The sequence below is a fragment of the Scyliorhinus canicula genome, chromosome 19 (genome assembly GCF_902713615.1).
Source record: "Scyliorhinus canicula chromosome 19, sScyCan1.1, whole genome shotgun sequence".
Lineage (NCBI taxonomy): Eukaryota > Metazoa > Chordata > Chondrichthyes > Carcharhiniformes > Scyliorhinidae > Scyliorhinus > Scyliorhinus canicula.
Window position 1 is genome coordinate 15,339,060 of NC_052164.1, and position 19,085 is coordinate 15,358,144.

Genomic DNA, 19,085 nt, shown 5'->3' on the forward strand with positions numbered 1-19,085 from the left:
TGCAGCCAAAAAAATACCGAAGGGTTCATGGATTAACAGAAAGACAGTCCAGGACACAAAACATAGCTTTATGTCAGAAAGCAGTCCGACTAAGGTTCCACATCTGCATTGTGTGTTAGTCTGGCTCTGCTGATAGTACACTTGTCATTGAGTCAGAAAATTCTGCATTAAAACTGCACAAGGATTTCAGCACATAACCTAGCCTGAAACCTCAATGCGATATTAGAGGGGTGCTGCATTATTGGAGGTACCGGCATCTGCCTATCCAGATCATTAAATATCCTGTTACACTTTACAACGACGAGCCGCATACTCTCCCAGGGTCCTGACTGGCTTTCTTTCTCTCAAGCTGCACCCCTTATAAAAAGATTAACAAGGTATTTATTTTTTGATCTGCACAAACTGGCCGCTGTGTTTGTTAGTTCTGGGTGAAAGTGCGAAGTTGAGGCTCTGTGTTTCTCTCTCACTTCCCTGATAGGTTATCATTTTGCTTCAGAATTAAGGAATGACATTTGAATGTGCATCTGAAAAAAGACTCAACACCTTCAGAATTGGAGGGAAGATCACACAGCTTGATCTCACCCGTGGTATATTTCTCATGCTACTGATCAGCACCTCACATCCCTTGTTTTTGTTTCCGTTAATTATTTGACGTTTCTTCCAGCAGGTGAACCATGAGCACCATCATAATGGTCATGTCTTCAGGAATACAGGTACTTGTTGCAAGATTGCAGGAGTATATTTGCACCAAAATTGAAAATATATCAAGGTTAGGGGCCAGATTGTCACTATTAAAGGAGCGAGAATCTTGAATTAGAAATTTCCACACAGACCTGATTCAATCCTGTTAGACCTAATTTTCATTCTGGGGTGTGTGGTTTGGGATCAGTAGGGTCTGCCAACTAAAGTGGCGGTCCTTAGGTGAGCTTGGGCGGCTGGTGAGTGCCAAGGTAGGTGAGTTAGAAGGCCCACCTCGATTCTCTGGCACGTTGTCTCAGCTCATGGAGGTGCTGTTAGGACCTCTAGCCTTCACCACCGCATTACTCCCCCTTACCTAGTCCCGTGATCTCTCATACCCCCATACCACCTCCATGCCAACTCATGCCCTTATCCACTCCCATGCCCCCTCATATCTCCATACCACCTCCATGTCAACTCATGTCCCTCACCCAACTCATGCCTACTCATAATTCCATGCCAACCCCATGCCAACTCTGGAGCCACTCACCCAGTATCCACCATGGGAAGACTGCAGGAGTCATATGGAGATGAAAAGAAATACATTGCTGACATTCTCACCTATACACACTTGATAGTGAAAAAAAAAACCATTCAAGAAACCCATCCAAAGCATTTAAGTCTCATCAAGTGGTTAATCCCTTATTAAAACAAATAAACCCAGGCACCGTATCAAAGACATCTAACCTTTTAATTGCCTCTTTAAACTGCCATCAAACTGTGAACTCAGAAGAAGCCGCTGCTGTGATAATTACAGCTTTTGAAACACAGTGAAGCATTCACAATGACATTGAACGCGATCCAATAGCCATGCTGCGCCAGAATGTCAGCTCACCACGGCGCAGCATAGCCAATAAAAGTCAGGAGACCTTGCTCCCGGGATCTATTGGCTCGCAGCACCCGCGAGATCCAACGCGATCTCAAGAGACATTGCGATGTAAATCCCGCCCACAGTTTTCTGTCAAATCTGCATATTAGAGCGAGACTTAGACATAGAACATAGAATTTACAGTGCAGAAGGAAGCCATTTGGCCCATCGAGTCTGCACCTGAAAGACGAACCCACCTAAGCCCACACCTCCACCGTAACCCCACAACCAAGTAACACCACCTGAACTATTTTTGAACACTATGGGCAATTTAGAATGGCCAATCCATCTAACCTGCGCATCTTTGGACTGTGGGAGAAAACCGGAGCACCCGGAGGAAACCCACGCAGACACGGGGAGAACGTGCAGACTCCACACAGACCGTGACCCAAGCCGCGAATCGAACCTGGGACCCTGGAGCTGTGAAGATACTGTGCTACCATTGTGCTACCGTGCTGCCCTATGACAGTGGGCACTTGCTATGGGACTTCATTCCCATTTGGGTGAATCGCGCCCATGGTAATAGCCCTTGGGGAAATATCAACAAAGAACCACATGACCAGGTGGCACTTTACTTCAGTAGTTTTATATCATTTTTGGAAAAGAATAGAAGTATTTACCCATAAAGTAGGTACTTGGAACATTTATTGGTGCAATCTAAAGTTTTCAATCCTTTGGTATTTTTATCTTTTGTTCTTTTTGTTTCTTTTTCAAATAATAATGAACAGGTGAGACAGAAACAATCTTTGTTGCCTCTAATTGGGCAATGATTTTCACGGAGAATCCCTTTGGGAACTATTCCTAGAACCTTCTGCAATAGAAAGTTTTTTTCCAGATGTAACGTGATATTTGGGCGACACGGTGGAACAGTGGTTAGCACTGCTGCCTCACATCTCCAAGGACCCAGGTTCAATTCCAACCTCATGGAGTTTGCACTTTCTCCCCGTGTGTGCGTGGGTTTCCTCCGGGTGCTCCGGTTTCCTTGCACAGTCCAAAGATGTGCAGGTTGGGTGGATTGGCCGTGCTAAATTACCCCTTAATGTCTAGGGATGTGCAGGCTAAGTTATGGGATCACAGGGATACGACGGGATGCACACTCGTAACTGGCGGAGTGCTCATTAGAAAGGTTGGTGCAGACTCGATGGGCTGAATGGCTTCCTTCTGCAATGTAGGGATTCTATGATTCGGGAAAACTGAAAAGTATTGTCAATTTTCATGACAATGAACAACTAAACATGTAATTCTTAAGAATAATGGTACTTTGTTTAAGAAATATGTGGCCTAACCAGAACATCTTTTGCATTACTTTTCCATGGTAATTTGAGGTAGACAGGGCACATTTTAGGCTCAGTCATGGGTATGCGCGATACGCAATGATTAATGATTGGATACCAAAGGAAGGATAGTGCTGAATTAAAATGACACAATTCCTGCATTGCCTGCACTGAAATGCATTTTATCATTTAGTTACTTCATTGAGGAGTGATACTCCGTAAGAAATATCGATACCTAGCTGCCCTGCATCTTGTATATGAGGGTGATGTAATGGTAATGTCACTGGATCCCAAGGTCCAGGTTAAATCTCGGATGAGGATTCAAATCCTGCCATGAGAACTTGTGGAATTTAAATTCATTTAATGAAGAAAAATCTGGAGTTGAAAGTTAGTCACAGCAATTGTTGCAGACTCTCATCTGGTTCACAAATGTCCCCTAGGGGAGGAAATCTACTGTCCCATGTGGTTGTCTCTTAACTGCTGCCTGAAATGGTTTAGCAAGTCACACATCTCATCAAAGAATATGAAAAAATTCTAATTTACTTTTGCATAGAGCTTCCCCCAAGCGTAAATATTTGGGATTAATGGGATCGATCTTGACTTTCGATAGGAGACCCCTTTGATTTTGAGGTTTTGGCTTCAGTCAAGTCTAGTAGGCAAGCTTTAGTGGTGGCTTGGATAGTTAGGCTTCAAAATCAGGCCATTGCGTCCAAAAGCGATGGGGGAGGACAGTTGCGGCCTCGAACGTGATTGCAGAAGGTGGCGGCTGCTGTCTACTCCTATTCTTTTGGAGGCAGCATTCAAATATTCAACACTTAGCTTTAGTGGGCCTCTTGGCTTCCACCTCCAGTCATAGCCTGGCTCCAACCAATTAATGCCTCTTGGAGCCCCAGTGATTTCATAGGACTCCGACTTTCTTACTAAAAGAGCCTAGCGCCTGAGCCGGGCTGGTCCTTTGGTCAGCTAATGGCAGGCCCCTTTCAACATGGAGCCAGCTGCATGGCCTGTGTTAACAGGACGGCAAGGTGACTAACACTTTTTAAGACCTTAAAACACCAATAAAACACCTGCAAGCTAGTAAAAGGTCCTAAGGTGCGTCACAGGCGCGTTCTGGCACAGAGTCTGACACTGAGCTATATAAGGAGCTATTAGGACTGGTGACCAAAGCTAGGCCAACAATATAGGTTTGAAGGAGCATCCATAAGAAGGAAACGGGTAGAGAGGATTAGGTAGGGAATTCCAGAGCTCAGGGCTTTGGCAGCCGAAGCCACGGCTGTCAATGGTGGAGTGATTAAAATGAAGGATGACCAAGATTCTAGAATCGGGGGAACAGCAGAAAGCAAAATCGACATCGCTGACTAGACTTGGAAAAAATCTCAGTGCGCATCATTTTCCTCAGGGATCATCCTGCTCCGTGAAAATCCGGGAGTAGGAGAACGGCGGCAGAGATTCATCCACTCGCCTTGACGAATCTGTGTTGCTCATTTACCAGAACTTTATTGATGCAATACTGTGCTCCTTTACGCCTCCATCCACCAGCTATTGTTTACAGCGACTCAGATACCAAACTCATGAATAAATAACCAATTCATAACCTTGTAACAGGATGCCAAATCTTGAAATGCTACCAAGCACTATTTTGAAAATAATGGGGTCAGCTAATGTTAAATTCAAAAGCAATTCTCTTTGGCAGTCCACATAAATAGGACCCACACAAGTTAAGTATTTTGTTAAATATCTAGCTTAATTAAATTTCAGCTTAGTGTGTCCACTATGGAATCTCCCTGGACAAATTGTGGCTTACTTGTTAGTGAGATGTGTGCAACACTCAGTTAAGAGTGTTACACTACGATGGTAATTCCAACAAAATGTGTGCAGTGATTCTTATTGATATGGTACACCAGTATAATAATCATGAGAAAAACTATCCTATTGGGAATAGAGATTCATAGAATCTCCAGAGTGCAGAAGAAGGCCATTCCGCCCATCAAGTCTGCACTGACCTTCCGTTAGAGCACCCTATCTAGGCCAGGCCCTACCCTATCCTCGTAACCCCACCTAACCTTTTGAACACTAAGGGGCCATTTAGCATGGCCAATCCACCTAGCCTGCACATCTTTGGATTGTGGGAGGAAACCGGAGCACCCGCAGGAAACCCACACAGACACAGGGAGAACGGTACGAACTCCACACAGTTACCCAAGGTCAGAATCGAACCTGGGTCCCTGGTGCTGTTAGGTAGCAGTGCTAACCACTGTGCCAGCGTGCCACGATCACTACACACACTCCCCACTGCACCAGCTTTGTGACTCCCAGACAAAACTAAATACAATTGTGTTTCCTCCTAGACTCTGAAGGACCCAAAACCAATGATAATCTTTACGACAGCACCCTGAAGGTAAATAACTTATTTCAGTGCTTGGTGATCTTCAATACTGTGATGTAGCCATTTATGTCTCATTTGGACACAACCGTTGTCTCTTTTCTATATCTTTTACCACTCTCTTTGTCCTTTGGGTTATGAAATCTACCGTTACTGAATCTCTCCTGCCCTCCACCGATCGCAGATCTTCCCTTTTGTTCTCCCTGCCCCCACCACCACCTCCAACACCCACCCCACCCTCCCCCATGCCACTCGCCCTTCCACTGGCTTAAAACCTTGTATGTTTCTATCTCTTTTCAGTTCTGATGAATGGTCGTTGACCTGAAAGGATAACTCTGTTGTTCTCTCCCCTGTTGCTGCCTGACCTAATGAGTATTTCCAGCATTCTTTGTTCTATTACGGATTTTCACCATCTGTAGCAATTTGCTTTTGCACAATATTAGATCATAGATTGTTGAACTATGACCCTTAGGGAGCGTCTGGTGTATCCACGCACAGGTCCCTGGGTACAAGGCAACCTTTCTTGGGAGACTCACACATGGAAATAGTGAAATCCAGGAGCTAAGAGCAACAATTGAATTAAGAACCGTAGCTCTAATATTAGTACAGCATCAGTGTCAGGATAGTAGAACTCTGCAGACCAATATCCAAATAATAATTAAATATAATGCGAGTGAAGAACCATTTCAAACTGTTCTCTGGGATATGGGCATTGCTGGCAAGGCCAGTTCATCCCCACTGAGTAATTCAGTTGCCAAAACTGATATGATCTCAATCTGGCCTTCTATCTGGTCTTAGGCTAGATTGTCTGTAAGGAGTATGTTGGCTGTTCTGTTCTCTTACCCTCTGCGATAGCTGTTACTATGCACAAAGCTCTGACCATTCATGATGGGATCAGTAACGCAATAACATGGATTCTTTAACCAAAAATTGTTTTGCATGTACACACGGGTCTTCCCTCTACCTTCAGATTGCAAACATACAGAAGTCACATCGTGCGTTAGATCACATCCCTTTCATTTCTTTGGAAATATAGCCACACTTCTTAAATGTGTACCATATCATCCCTCCTTTTTTCCAAATAAAAAAGCAAATGAGATTAAAGCTAACTATGTACAAGTCAACAACAGTAATAGGAGATAGATATATATAGTACAAACACTAACAGAAACATATCTGTCACTATCACGTGTAGTTGGTTGAATCAGACGGCCTGATCTTGAAGCAGGATAACAATTCTTGGAATCTAAAACAGATTTGCATGGACTCTTCCCACTGGAAGGAAAATGTGCAAACTCTGAGACTGTGTCTTTGATATCATTTAATTTGGTATAGAGTCTGCCATCGACCTGAGATCATGGACTGTTTTGATCTGACCTCTACTCCAATGCAACATAACACCAGTTGTAACCACATATGCGCTTGGTTGTTGTTGAACACTGGAGAGGTTTGCATTTCTCTATGTTACGGGATTTTGTATCATGGCCTGTTGTCCCACCGCTAAATTGGAACACTCACTTCCAGAATGGCTATTGTGTACCACTTTCATCTCCCCCCATTGTTCTAAAAGAGCGCCCCTAACTTAAGAATCAAGTGATTTCCAAGTGTCCCCTTGAATGGGTTCATAATCTGCATTATCAACCCAAACTTTTTTTCCATGTGACCCTCTTGCTCTTTCGGAGCAGTCAATCCCACATCTGACTTTATGCTTTCCTAAATTTTCTTCACAATGATCGCAAACTGACCTGCAGAGCACTGCAGGGAAATGACTGCAGACCTAAACAGTAAATCTATCACAAAGCACTCAGTTAGATTGAGGGTCACTCATTTTGCGTGAAGAACATAATCTAAACTCCCTTGTTGCCCACCCGAGATTGTCCACTCGGGAACTCAATGCGAGGAAGAGGACTGTCCCAGATTTGATTGCAATTCTACGCTGCATGCGCCAATCTCATCAAGGTTACAGCAGGGACATGTGACATTGGATCTCAGTGGCATGTTGGGATTGCTACCTGAGGCTTTTCATTCAGATTCACTAAATCATGCCGGAATACAGATGTGGTGATAGAGGGAACGTGGAAATGGAGGATGGGAGTACATTGGTGCGGGGGCAGATGTTAGTGCGGGTGAGAGTCTTCACAGATAACAAGATTGGGCTCAGCTCTGATCACCTTCCTGATTGCTCACACTCAATGTAAGGACTCATGACCATTTAACCAAGATTTGGCACGGTGACTGCCAATCGTAGGATTGCTGAGACAGAAACGCCATCAGCGTAAGAGGGGAGAATAAAATTTGCAGAGAAAATAAATCCATTAAAAAACTGCCCCATGTTTTAGTTCACTTTTAAATTCAAACCCAGCTCCTGGGCGTGAATCTCCGCCCCCCACGACGGGTCGGAGAATAGCGGGAGGGCCTTCCCGACATTTTTCCCGACCTCCCGCTATACTCCTTCCCCCCACGGCCGCCCCACGACACGAATCGCTGCTCGCCGTTTTTTACGGCGAACAGCGATTCTCCCCGGCCGATGGGCCGAGTTCCCAGGCCTTTACGGCCGTTTTCACAAACGCAAACACACCTACTCTCACCGTTCGTGAAAACGGCCGCAAAGTTCCGTTCCCGACAACCATGGCACCGATAGGCACTGCCGCACCACGGACGTGCCAAGGGTGGCATGGGCCCGCGATCGGTGCCCACCGATCGCGGGCAGCGGGTCCGAAACCCGCGTACTCTTTGTTCCTCTGCCGCCCCGCAGGATCAGTCCGCGGGCGGCTGAGGGCATGACGGCCCACGCATGCGCGGGTTTGACGCATATGCGTGATGATGTCATCTGCGCATTCGCGGGTTGGAGCCGTCCAACTGGAGCTGACGGTCGCTAAGCCCGCGATGCCGTGCTTCGCGGGGCCGCGCTGCTAGCCCCGACCGGTGGGGAGAATCGGGTCCCGGGAGGGGGCGCGGAGGCTGCCGTGAAACACGGCCAGTTTCACGGCAGCCTTTACGACTCTCCGCATTTGCGGAGAATCGCGCCCCCTGTCTTTCACATGAAAACATGATAAATCTCAATCCTAACACATTTCCAATGTTAACGAAAGAGAAAATGCTGGAAAATCTCAGCAGGTCTGGCAGCATCTGGAGGGAGAGAAAAGAGCTAACGTTTCGAGTCCGATGACTCTTTGTCAAAGCTAACAGACAGAGAAAGTGGGAAATATTTATACATACAGAAATCCAATGTTAATGACTCTGTCTGTGTTGGCACTCAGTCAGTTAAACGTACTTCATGTGTAACAGAGTCATGTATTCAAGAACGTCGAACTCATGCTCAAGGCGACTCCAATGGTACCTGAAGGCTCCATGGTCTATGTGACAGAAGGAAGCAAAGTCTTCATTCGACTGCTTAATGGCTGGAGCAAACTCTGTGTAAGTATGTTTATTCACAGGATTTAAGATGCATTTTTGTTAATGTGCAGATTGCATTTATGTCATGTCTTTCACCTCACACTGCCATTGTCTTTGGTATATGTGGCCAGGACCTGTCAATGCTTGAATTCTACATAATGGAAGTTGGAATATTTAGCTATGTTTAAATAAGGATTTTTAAGCGGTGTGAGGAAGACCTAAAGGGCTTCAAAATTCTGGGGCTGGGTTTTACAAGATGCTGCGTTGCTCACACCCTTGGACCGTACCAAATTCCAATGACTGCACCCACCCCCACCCCCAGCAATTTAACGCAAGGACCGGCATTAGTTGCTTTAAGGCAAAACTTTCACCCTTATCTCAATAGCAAGACTTGCCTTAAAGACCTAGCAGCCAATCGGAAGGCTGGCAGCTTGTTAGGCACAGCAGCGCCACCAAGGAGCAGTGGCCACTGCTGGGACTGCGGCCAGTTCCACCATGCCAAGGAACTCACGTAAGCCTGGAATGAATTGGTAGGGGTTCAAGAGTTTGAGGGAGGGTTAAAGGGGAGGAAATCTGTGGGGGAAGGGGGGGGGAGATGTCTCCCCACCCCTGCCTGACACCAGCCTGTGCAGCTAAAGCTGCTGGGCTTGCTGCATGGGGTGGACCTCACCTTGATATGGGTAAAATGCAGGCGGAGATAGAATGACCCCTGAAGTGGCCATATATGGTCACTTAAGGGCGTCAATTGGGCCAAGGGTGGGCGGACTGCCTGATGCTTCTCTCATACCGCATGTAAAATTTCAGAATTGTTGAGGGCAGTGAGACGGCCACCTGCTGGATTTTATATGTCCCTTTGCTTTCAAATCCACCACACAAGTTTCAGCCTTTTGATAGAATATACAGGAAGAAATTGTTTCAACTGGCAAAAGCTGAGTTCAGAGGGACAGAGGTTGAAGAAAGGTTAACGCATTCTAGCCTTAACTCTCCAGCACTTGTGTTAATGTTGCAATCCTGTCACAATGAAGTGCAAGCTCTCGTTGTAAGTGAGAGCAGCTATTACTATTGGGGACAAATTGGAGCATTATTCTAAAGTGTAGACTGGTTTACACCTGTAGGGGTGGGGCAGGAAAATCCATGGCCTGTGTTCTCTGGGTTTTGTGACTAAAGCTATGTGAAGGAAAGACTGACTCCAGATTGCTCCTTTGCTCAGTGAATTATGACACCTTCCTCCCTCTCAGAATGTGCAACCGAGGCGAAGGTTGTAGAGTGCATGAAAGATGGAGGCTCGTTCTCTTTGGAGGATTTGTTAGATTCCCTTTTAAACTCTAATGTCATTATGTTGTGTGATGTTCAGCTGAAGTTCCACTGTTTTTGGTTAGAATGGAGGAACCTAATTAATTCCTTTTTACTATTTGTTTTTGGGATGTGGGTGTCACTGGCAAATTAAGGCCAGCATTTGTTGGCCATCCTCAATTGCCGTTGAGAAGGGAGGCGAGCTGCCTTGAACCACTGAAGTCTAGGTACATCCACAGTGCTTTTCCTGTGGCCGTTTGAGGCAACTGAGTGGCTTGCTTGGAGAAGGCAGTCAAGAGTCAATCACATTACAATGTATCTGGAGAAATGTGTAGGCCAGACAAGGTAAGGATGGCAGATTCCCTCTCCTGCAGGTTATTAGTGAATCAGATGGGTTTTTTCATGACAACCTGGTAGTTTTGTGAATCACGATTAATGAGACTACCTGGCCATCACGATGGCGCGGTGGGTTCACCCTGCTGTCTCACGGCGCCGAGGTCCCAGGTTTGATCCCGGCTCTGGGTCACTGTCCTTGTGGAGTTTGCACATTCTCCCCGTGTTTGAGTGGGTTTTGCCCCCACAACCCAAAGGTGTGCAGTGTAGGTGGATTGGCCACGCTAAATTGCCCCTTAATTGGAAACAAAATGAATTGGGTACTCTAAAATTTAAAAAAAGTAATAAGACTACCATTTTATTCCAGATTCATTTATTAAGTTGGGTTGTAGAACAGAACTCGAGTGTTTCTGAAAATAGTCATTTTGTTGAAGCTTTTCATCTTGAACTCGTCAGAACAATATAAAGAATAATATTTGTCAGAGGAAGCAAAAACTTTATACTGAATGAGAAGAGAGTGCTGATTTGTTGACAAGTGGATGCTGATTGGCAGAGGCATTGATATGGAGTCACCGTTAATTCCATGGTAACAGTTCTGTCGATTCCCCAACATCGGTGTTCTTGCGATTATCCTGAATGCAAGGTGAAAAGCTTTGACAAAATGTCTTTTTTCAGCAATTTATTTATTTGTTAATTGAAATTAAATTTCAATTCCCCCAGGGGTGGCACGGTGGCGCACTGGCTAGCACTGCTGCCTCCCGGCGCCGAGGACCCAGGTTCAATCCCAGCCCTGGGTCACTGTCCATGTGGAGGTGAGCGGGGCAGTAGATCAGGAAGCTCTCAACTATAAACCTTGACCTGCACTGAGTTAGTTGCTTTTAACCAGAACGTCATTGGGGGCGATACTGTCTTTGAAGACCCGTATTGGTCTCCCCGAACAGGCGCCGGAATATGGCGACTAGGGGCTTTTCACGGTAACTTCATTGAAGCCTACTTGTGACAATGAGCGATTATTATTATTAATAAGACCCTGAGATAGCAAAGGGAATTTGTCCAAGATTCTGGCCCCTGATCACTCTTGGCTGGCTCCCCCTTATGAGTGAGGGCTGATTGAAGCCGGAATCGGGTCTGATTATTGTGCCTTTCATTGCCGGATAACTTCCTGACACTATTTGTAGAAAGGGGACTTTGATACGATACTGGAAAGCTTGCAGAGCTGTACAACAAGACTTACTTCAAGAGAACAAAAGAGACAACTACATGATTTTACGTACAAAATAATTTCATGAAGACGCGTTGAGTAGAGTCAACGCGTCTGCAACATGTGCCAGGCTCAGCCAGATACAATTTAAGGTTGTGCATCGGGCTCACGTGACAGTGGCCCGGATGAGCAGATTCTTTGGGTTGGAGGACAGGTGCACAAAAAGCACGGGTGGACCAGCGAACCATGTCCATATGTTTTGGACATGTCCAAAGCTTCGGGGATTTTGGCAGGGGTTTACGGATGTCATGTCCAAGGTTTTAAAAACAAGGGTGGCGCTGGGTCCAGAGGTGGCGATTTTCAGGGTGTTGGAAGATCCGGGAACCCAGGAGGAGAAAGAGGCATATGTTCTGGCCTTTGCTTCCCTGGTAGCCCGGAGATGGATTATAGAACAGTACAGCACAGAACAGGCCCTTCGGCCCTCGATGTTGTGCCGAGCCATGATCACCCTACTCAAACCCACGTATCCACCCTATACCCGTAACCCAACAACCCCCCACCCCTTAACCTTACTTTTTAGGACACTAAGGGCAATTTAGCATGGCCAATCCACCTAACCCGCACATCTTTGGACTGTGGGAGGAAACCGGAGCACCCGGAGGAAACCCACGCACACACGGGGAGGATGTGCAGACTCCACACAGACAGTGACCCAGCCGGGAACCGAACCTGGGACCCTGGAGCTGTGAAGCATTTATGCTAACCACCATGCTACCGTGCTGCCCATTCTATTGGCCTGGAGGGACCCAAAGCCCCTGATGTCAGAGACCTGGCTGTTGGACATGGCTAGCTTTCTCTGTATGGAGAAAATTAAGTTCGCATTGAGAGGTTCACTGTTAGAGTTCATCCGGATGTGGCAACCGTTCATCGACTTCCTTGCGGAGAATGAATCATCAGCAGACTGGGGGGGGGGTAGTTTAGGATAGAGTAGGGGGTCAATAAGGGTGGGACTAATATGAAAGGTAAATGGTTTTTGCACTACGTTTATGGTTTCATGTATCTTGTTTATCTTGTTGTTGTTTCTATACCACAAATACCTTAATAAGATGTTTATTGAAAATAATTTCATGAGGCTGCACAGTTGGTTCTGAAATATTTCAAAAAGCTTAAAGTTGATTTTTTGTTGAATAGACTGGGATGCAGTGACAATAATAATAAGCGCACATTCAATGGCTTTGCTTTTATATAGCGCTGTTTGTTAATGTAAACACATATCTGCAAAGGCTCATTACTATTTTTAAACATGTCTTTTTAAAATGTATTCCTGATCTTCCTGACAGCTTGAAGACTTCTTCCCTGGGACTGTTTCTGATGATCCTGCAGTATCAGTAAGTATGCTCCACTTCAGCTATAGATAGTAGTGCCTTCTTGCTATTAATGTGCACAATATCGGCTGATGCCAAGGATTGTGATGACAACTGAGTCACATGGAAAGTTTTCCACAAGCCAAATCTGACATTGTCACCGCCATTTCCTCCTTTGCCATATGTGTGACAATTAATAATTATAGGGGGTAACTTTCACGAAATGAGGACGTTTTTCTCTCCCCCTCTCTTTCTCTACAGTGTGGATCAGGGTCAAACCGACTTTCTCGGATTTTGTAAAGAGCTGATTAAAACACCACGCAGTCACAAAGAAAACAAAGCTGCTTTTCCTTTAAAGCTACCACACACATACAGTGTACTGGGTAGCTGCATCAGGCTTTGACAAGATAAATACTTCCAAAACTCGGTGTTCGATCTGGACTATCTTGGCTTGAACACCTTGGGGTGAGGCGGTGGTGTATTGTCATTGGACTACTAATTCAAACACCCAGGGCAATGCTCGAGGGACCCGGATTCCAATCTCACCATGGCAGATGGTGAAATTTGAATTCAATAGAAAACTGGGAATAAAAGCCTGATGACGAAACCATGTCATCTGGTTCACTCATGTCTACCGGAGAAGGAAATCTGGCGTGGCGCAATGGTTTGCACTGCTGTCTCACGGCGTCCGAGGATCCGGGTTCAATCCCGGCCCAGTGTGGAGTTTGCACATTCTCCCCGTGACTGTGTGGGTTTCATCCCCACAACCCAAGGATGTGCAGGGTAGGTGGATCGGCCACACTAAATTGCCCCTTAATTGGAAAACAAAATGTAAATTAAAAAAAGTGAAAGCAATCTGCTCTCCTTACCTGTATGTGACCCCAGAGCCACAGCAATGTAGTTGACTCCTAAAAGTCCTCTCAAATATCCGAGCAAGGCACCCAGTTAAACAGCAATTAGAGATGGCCCAGCCAGCAATGACCAATGAATTTTCAAAAAATGTTTCAAGGTTGAGTCTAGTCAAACCCTGGGTTTTATTGTGTGTGACCTTTGTCTAAATGTGCCATTATAAATAAAGTATGACCAGTGCTGATTATTCAAAACGCATTGTTCATTAATAGTGTGTTGGTTCCATATTAATTGTTGGATTTTGTATTCTGTTCCAGTGGTTTTGCCCAGCCCTGCCTTGCTGTATGGTTTTGTGTCTTTTTGTCAGGTTTGGCATCTCATCATGTTATCATCAGTATAGGAAGTTTTGTGATCGCAGTCACCAACTGGGAGGTGACAGAACGGGGAGAATATTTGGACTCCGCCAAGGCCGAGAACAGTGGTGATCAACTCAAAAATATAACCGAGTCGGCTGGTGTGCTGGTTTCCCAACCCTGTTCCTGGCATGGGCTATTCTGGCCGAGGCGGTTTGGGGACCGTTAGGATTGCCTGCCCCATGAGGTGGGCAGCCAAATATGCTCAGGAGGAGCCTTGGGATTTTCCAATCAGCTTCCAATTTCCTGATGTAACAGAGGCTGGAGGCGGGAATCCAATGGCGGGCTGGGTTAGGAAGGGCAAATCCAGGCCACCCTGCCTGCCTGGATGAGGGTGCATTTAAAAGGCACCTTATAGAGAGACTACTCCCAGCACTCCCGTTAAAGCTTCTCTTCTCAAGCTCGAAGGCTTCTAATTGCCTTTCTGCCACCAATAATTGGGCATGGGACCTATCTCCATGCCCGTCAAGGGGGCACGTCAATCAAAATCCCAAAGAGTGACTGCTTGATCCTCCTGTGGGGTGGGTTCGGACCTTGAAAACACACCTGGTTCCTGCCCCCGAAGTGAAAGGTTAGCTCAACACATCTCTTCCCCTTTACTGTTCTGCTTTACATAGTCTCCAAAAAAAAATGGTTGTTCCTGAGGTCTTTCAATTCGAATGACGGGGTATGGTGTAGGGCAGGAAATCTCTGGTTCCTCATTTCCAACATGGCTGATACTGGGTCTTATGTATGTTTCCTTTTCCTGTAACTAGGTTAAAGTGACTGATGTCTCCCCAAATCGAGGAGCAGCGGTGAGTTATTGATTCTTTCAACAGGATTATTTCAGATCTTAAAACCTAGTGTACAACATCAACTAAAAATCAATACTAATGGCAGCACGGTGGCGCAGTGGGTTAGCCCTGCAGCCTCACGGCGCCGAGGTCCCAGGTTCGATCCCGGCTCTGGGTCACTGTCCGTGTGGAGTTTGCATGTTCTCCCCGTGTTTGCGTGGGTTTCACCCCCACAACCCAAAGATGTGCAGGCTAGGTGGATTGACCACGCTAAATTGCCCCTTAATTGGAAAAAATGAATTGGGTACTCTAAATTTATTTATTTTTTAAATCAATACTAATGAGTATTGTGAACAAATCCCATGAATATTGGTCAGATCAGCTCCCATAAGCTTTTCCACTATATCCCACTGATGGGAAATGTTCAGAATGGAGTTCAGTTACGAGTGGCGTACCACAAGGATCTGTTCTGGGGCCATTGCTGTTTGTCATTTTTATAAATGACCTAGAGGAGGGCGCAGAAGGATGGATGAGTAAATTTGCAGACGACACTAAAGTCGGTGGAGTTGTAGACAGTGCGGAAGGATGTTGCAGGTTACAGAGGGACATAGATAAGCTGCAGGCCTGGGCTGAGAGGTGGCAAATGGAGTTTAATGTGGAGAAGTGTGAGGTGATTCACTTTGGAAAGAATAACAGGAATGCGGAATATTTGGCTAATGGTAAAATTCTTGGTAGTGTGGATGAGCAGAGGGATCTCGGTGTCCATGTACATAGATCCCTGAAAGTTGCCACCCAGGTTGATAGGGTTGTGAAGAAGGCCTATGGTGTGTTGGCCTTTATTGGCAGAGGGATTGAGTTCCGGAGCCATGAGGTCATGTTGCAGTTGTACAAAACTCTAGTACGGCCGCATTTGGAGTATTGCGTACAGTTCTGGTCGCCTCGTTATAGGAAGGACGTGGAAGCTTTGGAACGGGTGCAGAGGAGATTTACCAGGATGTTGCCTGGTATGGAGGGAAAATCTTATGAGGAAAGGCTGATGGACTTGAGATTGTTTTCGTTAGAGAGAAGAAGGTTGAGGTGACTTAATAGAGGCATACAAAATGATCAGAGGGTTAGATAGGGTGGACAGCGAGAGCCTTCTCCCGCGGATGGAGGTGGCTAGCACGAGGGAACATAGCCTTAAATTGAGGGGTAATAGATATAGGACAGAGGTCAGAGGTGGGTTTTTTACACAAAGAGTGGTGAGGCCGTGGAATGCCCTACCTGCAACAGTAGTGAACTCGCCAACATTGAGGGCATTTAAAAATTTATTGGATAAGCATATGGATGATAAGGGCATAGTGTAGGTTAGATGGCCTTTAGTTTTTTTTCCATGTCGGTGCAACATCGAGGGCCGAAGGGCCTGTACTGCGCTGTATCGTTCTATGTTCTATGTTCTATCCGCCCTGCTTGCAAACCCTAATTTGTATTGCTCCCTAACTGATATCTTTCCTAATTTGACATGATTAAAAATGATCTTTATTAGTGTCACAAGTAGGCTTACATTAACACTGCAATGAAGTTACTGTGAAAAGCCCCTAGTCGCCACTGTTGCACGTTTTACTGTGGGCGTAAAACGCGTTTATTGGAGTGTATTAACACGCCTCCGAGTTCGACGTGTGCTTAACACTGCTAGGCTCTGTTCTATGTAATTATTTAGCTCTGGAGTCGCCAGTTGCCGTATAGACAACGTCACAAGTATTCCAAGGTCAAGTTCAAAGTAATAAAGACGATACACCGATTAGTAAGGTTCAAACAATCAATATTTATTATACAGTTATAATAAATACTCATGCACACACTAAGAGACTAAGCTATAACTAAACTTAAGTGAACAGAATACTTATCTAACAGGAACAGGCAAGGTCAGAGAACGAGGCCTTCGTCCTGGTCTTGTACTGCAGCCTTCAGCAAGCGTTCTGGTACTTGGGAGTCTAGTGGGCTTGGATCGCGTAGCGAGCGTTGAACTTACGGTTTCGGCGGCTGGTGCTCAACGGCTGGAGTCAGGATGCAAGATGTCTATCAGGGCCGGAGCACGGGTTTAACAGACCGGACAACACGAGGTCCCTATCTTTTATAGGGGTTCCATTGTCCTTCCCTCTTCTCGGGCGGGCTCTACCTATTGGATCAATTTCTTATCGATACTGGATTAATTCCCCAATGCGAGGGGGTCTCCGTGATGGAGGGGGCGTTTCTTATGTCCTTTTGTTTGGAGGTTTCTGGTGCCTCGATGTCTGGGTCTTGATTAGAATGTGTCCATTCAGAACCAAATGTATCTATTGTGTGGGTGTTCAAGTCTGATGGCCTCATTAGCATGCAAAGCGTTTTGCCATTTGCACCTAGCTAAGGTCTTTTCACCTGAGCCCAAACTGGTTTCTGCTGCTGCAGAATGCAAACTGCTCTTTGCAGACTGCTGTTCTGGCTAAACTGTCTGTTTCCCAGCAGTCTTCCATTTTAGTTTGGCTCAGTGTCCATTTTGCGTGGCCAGCATGGCTACATTCCCTCCTTGTGATCCTCACAATCATACTATTGTGAAGGATCACCTATGTACTTTGCCTCCTTGTGTTCTGACCTCTTGCCAGTTCCTGTTCTACTCTGTTCTAAACTATGGGAAGAAGAGAAAAAAATTTTTTAACTAACATTTCTACTTGGCCCTATGTCAAAGGGACATGCATTACTACAACTGGGAACCTCTACCTATCACTATTAACCTTAACCTTAACTTAAACATTTAATCACTCTAAAATCTTAACCATTCACACCACAACATCACACTTCCCAACTCGGCAGTCGAGTATGGAACAATATAATACATGGCTGAATTTTATTTACAGAGTGTTGTAATCAGTGAGGGGTTGAGGGGTTTGGTGGAATCCGAAGATGGGGGATTGCACTCTATAGATGGGTGAGGTGCTGGAACGAGAGGCTCTCCTCTTCCATTTCCTCAACCTGAGGGTCTGTACTAGGATGATGAGGATCGCGATCACCAACAGTGATTCGATTATGTAGGACATGGAGTACCACGTCATGAATTTAGTACACCAGGTCTGAACCTCGCTGATCAGAGCTGAGCACTGGGGGTTTGCTGTAATGGAAACATTTACGGTGGGGGTTGTGGGGGAAACGTGTCTTGTTTCCACACATATACATATGACATTAAACAGTAATAAGTGGGCTTCCATCATCTTTTGTTGTTCTTCTTCTTTCTCTTCCTTCTTCCTCCGGTATTGACAATCCTGGCTTCGACCTCTGTCTCGTCCTTTGAAACTATGGGATCAAGCACAGTATCTGTCAATACACAGTTTAAGACCTTTACTTGTTAGTGCATCTGTCTTTCAAAACCCAATTGACCCTTTAAAATGACTGGCTAAGTCACACCCTGTGACTCCCCTCATTTTTTTTTTTCAAAAAGCGAATTTAAAGACCAGCATACACCTAACAATCCTTCCTTCTGCGAGCCGTCTCGCAGGCTTTGCTGATTTACCATCCGAATGTTCCCGGATGTAAATAGCATGTGGGATGGCGGCCGAAGGGCTACCTAACGTAAAATGAAAACAAACTTGGAAATAAACATCCGAATGAGTTGCGTATGGGCCGCGACGGGTACGAGTTGGATGGGATCCCCGGGTAGGGCGTGCTGTGCCATACCCGAGCTTGGCTGACCAAGGGTTGGTTCTCAGACAGGGCGGGTCCTCAGTGCCGTTTGTCCACTGCCTGAGTAACCTGGAGAAAACGGGTACGAATGTGTTGACCATGACTTGCAGCCTCTATTTCGCCGAATAGAGGGGCACCTAAAAAACCAAGGGAGCCAAGATGCTCCAACTGAGGACATCACTGAAGTTCTCAGAGATATCTGCGGACAAGCTAACGTGTATGTGAGGTGGTCACAATCTTTTCAGCTGAAAAGAAGGTGTCCATCCTCCAACTGAAACATTTACATTCCTGAAAACAAACAAACATAAAACGAAGACAAACATACGTGCAGGTTCCATCAGAAAGGACATCGTTTCCCTCAAACGATTCCTATCTTACATCATCTGGACACCTCACTTTGATTCTGCCTCTGTGAACAGGGTCACAAAGGGGTTGCCGTGTCGGGAGTCAGACACCGTGTCGTCCTGCTCTCCCGGATCCCACACCCTTGTGTGGATCAGGCATGCA

General features: G+C 45.8%; 1 protein-coding gene across 5 annotated transcripts in view; it reads left to right on the forward strand.

Annotated features, from left to right (window-relative positions):
- The window catches only part of LOC119954241 (collagen alpha-1(XV) chain-like), a 149,721-nt gene that overhangs the window by 112,113 nt on the left and 18,523 nt on the right, over window positions 1-19,085 (forward strand). For 4 of the 5 annotated variants that reach the window (XM_038779319.1, XM_038779321.1, XM_038779322.1 and 1 more), the window contains 5 exons: window positions 665-713; window positions 5,229-5,278; window positions 8,552-8,680; window positions 12,827-12,874; window positions 14,868-14,906. In XM_038779319.1, coding sequence (XP_038635247.1) covers window positions 665-713; window positions 5,229-5,278; window positions 8,552-8,680; window positions 12,827-12,874; window positions 14,868-14,906 — 315 coding nt within the window. The remainder of the gene's footprint in view (window positions 1-664; window positions 714-5,228; window positions 5,279-8,551; window positions 8,681-12,826; window positions 12,875-14,867; window positions 14,907-19,085) is intronic. The other variant, XM_038779320.1, reaches the window with a different exon arrangement.